This window comes from Amphimedon queenslandica, unplaced genomic scaffold (genome assembly GCF_000090795.2).
Source record: "Amphimedon queenslandica unplaced genomic scaffold, v1.1 AMPQUscaffold_13369, whole genome shotgun sequence".
Classification (NCBI taxonomy): domain Eukaryota; kingdom Metazoa; phylum Porifera; class Demospongiae; order Haplosclerida; family Niphatidae; genus Amphimedon; species Amphimedon queenslandica.
The window spans coordinates 181,249-185,674 of NW_003546395.1; the positions used below are offsets into that span (position 1 = coordinate 181,249).

At 42.6% G+C, this 4,426-nt stretch overlaps 2 protein-coding genes across 2 annotated transcripts; both read left to right on the top strand.

Moving 5' to 3' along the window:
* The first annotated feature begins 654 nt into the window (after window positions 1-654).
* Window positions 655-1,364, top strand: LOC105312992 (uncharacterized). Its single transcript, XM_011406075.1, has 3 exons — window positions 655-741; window positions 800-863; window positions 955-1,364. Exons 1-3 carry the CDS (start codon window positions 655-657, stop codon window positions 1,362-1,364), a joined length of 561 nt encoding a protein of 186 aa, XP_011404377.1.
* Window positions 1,365-1,651: 287 nt separating this feature from the next.
* Window positions 1,652-3,953, top strand: LOC100632960 (uncharacterized). The gene is made up of 4 exons (XM_011406076.1): window positions 1,652-1,931; window positions 1,988-2,571; window positions 2,664-3,641; window positions 3,717-3,953. The coding sequence occupies exons 1-4, from the start codon at window positions 1,652-1,654 to the stop codon at window positions 3,951-3,953; spliced, it is 2,079 nt and encodes a 692-aa protein (XP_011404378.1).
* The last annotated feature ends 473 nt before the right edge of the window (window positions 3,954-4,426 follow it).

The window sequence follows — 4,426 nt, forward strand, 5'->3', positions numbered from 1 at the left end:
CACCATTTTCCAAAGGTAGGCGAGGTCATTTATTTTATGTCATTAACGATGTATAGTAGAGCTACATCATATTTGTGAATGCAACAACGCATCACTACATAAACCACAACGATGCTGCTGCATCACATTTTAACGCATCGCAACATATTGTGTACTAAGCTTTACAGGCAATGGTTGTATGCCTGTGGAATATTGTTAATAAGTACGTATTTATTATTATTGTGGTTAATAAATTGATGACGTATGGTTTTGTAATTTTTTATTGTCAAAGAGAGAATAATTGAAGTGAAACAGTTAGAACACTCATCTTGGCGCTCTAGTTATCTAGAGAGAGAGAGAGAGGGGGTAGACAGAGCGAGTAGAATAGGAGACTTCAGACAGATTATTTACATGGTCCATCGCGAGTCGGATTGCCAGAAGTCGACTGTTTGGAGTTTCTCACGGCTGTACGCCCTCTCTAAATCTAACAATTGCCCTTTATGTTTAAGGGCCTCAGAAGGCAAGTTTGTAATTATTGTGTGTTTTCCTATCTGTCTTCCTATTATTCCATAGTGAAGGAAAGACTAGAGAGTCGAGCAGTACAAAGACTGAAAAATCCAAGAAGATTGATAATAATTGGCACATTCATTCCAATTAACACCGCATAACAATAACATGGCCAGTGAGGCGAGAATAAAGAAGGTTCGTTCACTTCGTAGAGGAAACAGAGCGGCTGTTACTAGGAACTCACACAAGGCTAGTGTGAGTTATTTTTATGCCTTAGGAGAAGAGGATAAAGATATATTGGTTGTGAGGGCAGTGCAAGCGAATGTTAGAAGAAAAGTTAGCTGCCCTAGGACCCCTTGATGCTAAAATATTAGAAGGTACTGCAGAAGAGAATGTTGTAACAGAGGTGGAGGAGGCTGCTACTATAACTGAAGACACCCGAGCTAATTATATTGAGATTAACTAAAGCTATAGAAGACCTGGAGGCCAGTGGTTCAACACATGGTGGTGCTTCCAGAAATGTATGTGGGACTGGGTGTAGGACGCCTTCATCGTCACCACCACCTCCCCCTAAATTGTCCCGTCCAGCAACACACTCTCGTTTGTCCCCGACTGCTGGCGGTGGATGTAGTCCAAAGATCAAATTACCAGAGCTCTCAATGAAGAGATTTGATGGTGACATGTCACAATGGATGAGCTTTTGGGACTCCTTCAGTTCAAGCGTACATGAGAATAGCACACTCTCTGATGTTGAGAAGCTCAACTACTTGTCGTCGATGCTAAGCGGTACTGCTGCTGAAGCCATAGCAGGTCTCTCGATCACATCATCTAATTATGGAAAGGCAGTCGCCATTCTGAATAAGAGGTTTGGTAATTGACAACTCATTGTAAACAAGCATATGGAGGCGCTTCTACAGCTCAAACCAGTCACTCACAATAAGCAACTCCGGGCATTAAGGAGTCTATATGACAAGATTGAGTCACATGTACGTACACTCAAGGCCCTTGGAGTCACTTCTCTACCATCAGACCTTAGGCTGACAGTTAGTAAACATGTAATTGAGGATGACTGGGAGTTAGACACTCCTATGAAACAGATTGAGAAAGAGGTAGAAGCGAGAAAACGAGCAAATACTAGTGGTTGTGAGATGACTCCACATCAGAAATGAGCTCCGCCCGTAATACGAACCCTTTTGGGTGGCTAAGCAGTCACACCAACCCAGTATGTGATGATGTAACTAAGGTCGAAGCCAGGAAGCAGATCCTTCGTAAGGAGGGAAGATGCTTGAAACGAAACCACATGAGTCGAGAGTATCGGTCCAGCATCAGCTGTAGTCAATGTAACGGGAAACATCACACCACCATTTGTGATCGGGCTACGCAAGACAATAAGACCCCTACTCAAACTCAAGGAAAGTCCCAATCATTGGTCCAGATGCATGAGGGTAGCCATACCCCGGTGTTACTAAAACTGCTGTCACAACCGTGTATGGGAACACAGACCAAGTCAGAGCCAGGATTATACTAGATGGTGGGAGCCAGCGCTCCTATGTTAATAACCAGTTAAGGAGTTCGCTCAACCTCAAGAAGGTACATACCAATACAGTCCCAATTAAGACCTTTGGGTCATCAGGTGAAAGCACTCAAGTCTGTGCAGTCGTTGAATTGAAGATTGGGACTAAGCAGGGTGAGCCAGTCGTAATAACTGCCATCTCGGTACCACTCATTTGTGAACCCATTTGTGGACAGCCAATTGAATATGCCCAAAAAGTGTTTGGATACTTGTCAAAGTTGGAATTGGCAGACACCCCGGAGGACACAGGTTCTTCAACAGTTGATATGTTAATAGGATCCGACTATTATTGGAGGTTTGTCACAGAAAGAGTATGTTGTGGGACAAATGGCCCAGTAGCAATTCACACTAAGCTGGGGTGGGTACACTCTGGTCCAATAACTGTTTCCAGTCAAGGGAGGACCTCAGTAAATCTAGTTGCATCTACACACGTACTCAGAGTTGATAGGGAATCACCTCCTTCTCACCAGTTAGAAGCTCAGCTAAATAAGATCTGGGACCTAGAGTCATTGGTATTTTGAGAAATGAATCCTCCGTTTATGATGAGTTCTCTAAGAATATTTCCTTTGATGGGATTCATTACGAAGTTGGGTAACCCTGGAAGGAGACTCATCCCGATTTACCAGATAATTATGATCTCAGCTGTAAACGACTTCATGGATTACTTGAGCGTCTCAGGAAGAATCCTGAGTTACTAACAGAATATAACAAGGTTATTCAAGAGCAGTTGAGTCATGGAATTGTTGAGCTGGCATCAGAGCTACCAGTGGGAGGAAAGATACATTACCTTCCACACCACGCAGTCATACGAAGAGACAAGGAGACTACCAAGGTCTGCGTGGCATACGACGCCTCAGCCCAGTCCAGGAATAAACCATCCTTGAATCATTGTCTTTATAAGGGACCACCGTTTGGTCAAGCTATTTTTGATATCCTCCGATTTAGAGTTCACCAAACAGCAATTGCTGGTGACATCAAAAAGGCATTTTTGATGGTGTCCATTGCTAAGAAGGATAGAGAAGCCCTGAGATTTCTGTGGGTAGATGACCCAATGAAGGGGGAGCCTAATATAATACCACTCAGGTTTACGAGAGTTGTATTAGAAGTTTCATCAAGTCTATTTCTTTTAAATGCTACAATTGTTCATCATTTGGATCAGTATGTTGAAGAGGATTCTGAGTTTGTAGCAAAGATCAAGAGAGCAATCTACGTAGATGATGTTAGGTTTGGATCAAGGGAAGATGACTCCACCTTTGAACTGTATGAGAAGTCTAAGAGAATCCTTGCTAAGGGTGGGATCAGTCTCAGGAAATTCATCACTAATTTGAAGAGTTTACATCAACGGATTCAAGACAAAGAATTTTTGACTACATGTACACCAGGGAAACTGGATCACCATGTTCAGGTGTCATCAGATGACCAGTCATACTCCAAGACAGTACTGGGGGCTAATTTCAATTCAACCTCTGGTGGTCAGAAAATAATAGGAGTCTATTGGAAGTATGATCAAGATCAATTAGAAATTGACCTCAGTACCATAGCTCAGTCTGTAAGCAGTGCTGCTCCTACCAAGAGGGATGTTGTAAGTATCACTGCTAAGTTTTTGACCCTTTAGGAATTGTCACCTGTAATAGCTCAGTTCAAGTTGCTATTTTAGGAGATGTGTAAGCTGAAACTGGAGTGGGATGAGCCCCTTACAGGGGAGTTACTACAGCTGTGGAATACACTCATTGAGGACTTGAAGAGTCCAACTCCAATTACATTGTCACGATGTTACTTCATTCATCACTGTTCTCCTGGAATGGTGTTACGACTCTGTAGATTTGGTGATGCCTCTACTAAGGCTTATGCAGCTGTTTTCTATTTAGAGATTGATTGTGATGGAGTTTCTTAATTCAGATTTATTGCTGCTAAGACTTGTGTCTCACAACTTACCCCTCATTCCATACCAAGACTTGAGTTGTTAGCTGCTTTCTTACTTAGCAAGCTCATGACTTGTGTTCACAATGCTTTGAAGCTAGATTTACAGTTAGAAGAGTCCATTTGCTTCACTGATTCAAGAGTGGCTCTGTATTGGATTCGAGGTATGGACAGAGAGTGGAAACAGTTTGTTGAAAACGAGTTCGAGAAATACGTCGATTGATCTAAGGTAAAGCATGGAAACACTGCCCTGGTAGAATTAACCCAACAGACATTCCCTCAAGGGGAATGAGCCTTCAGGAGCTCTTTCAATCATCAATCTGGCTGAATGGACCTGACCAATTTAGGGTAATGGAACTGGAACTGGTATCTACCGGAGTGCCAGAGGAGTGTCAGGTTGAAGCTAAACAGATATCATTTTTTACTCATCAAGGCTAAATCTAATTC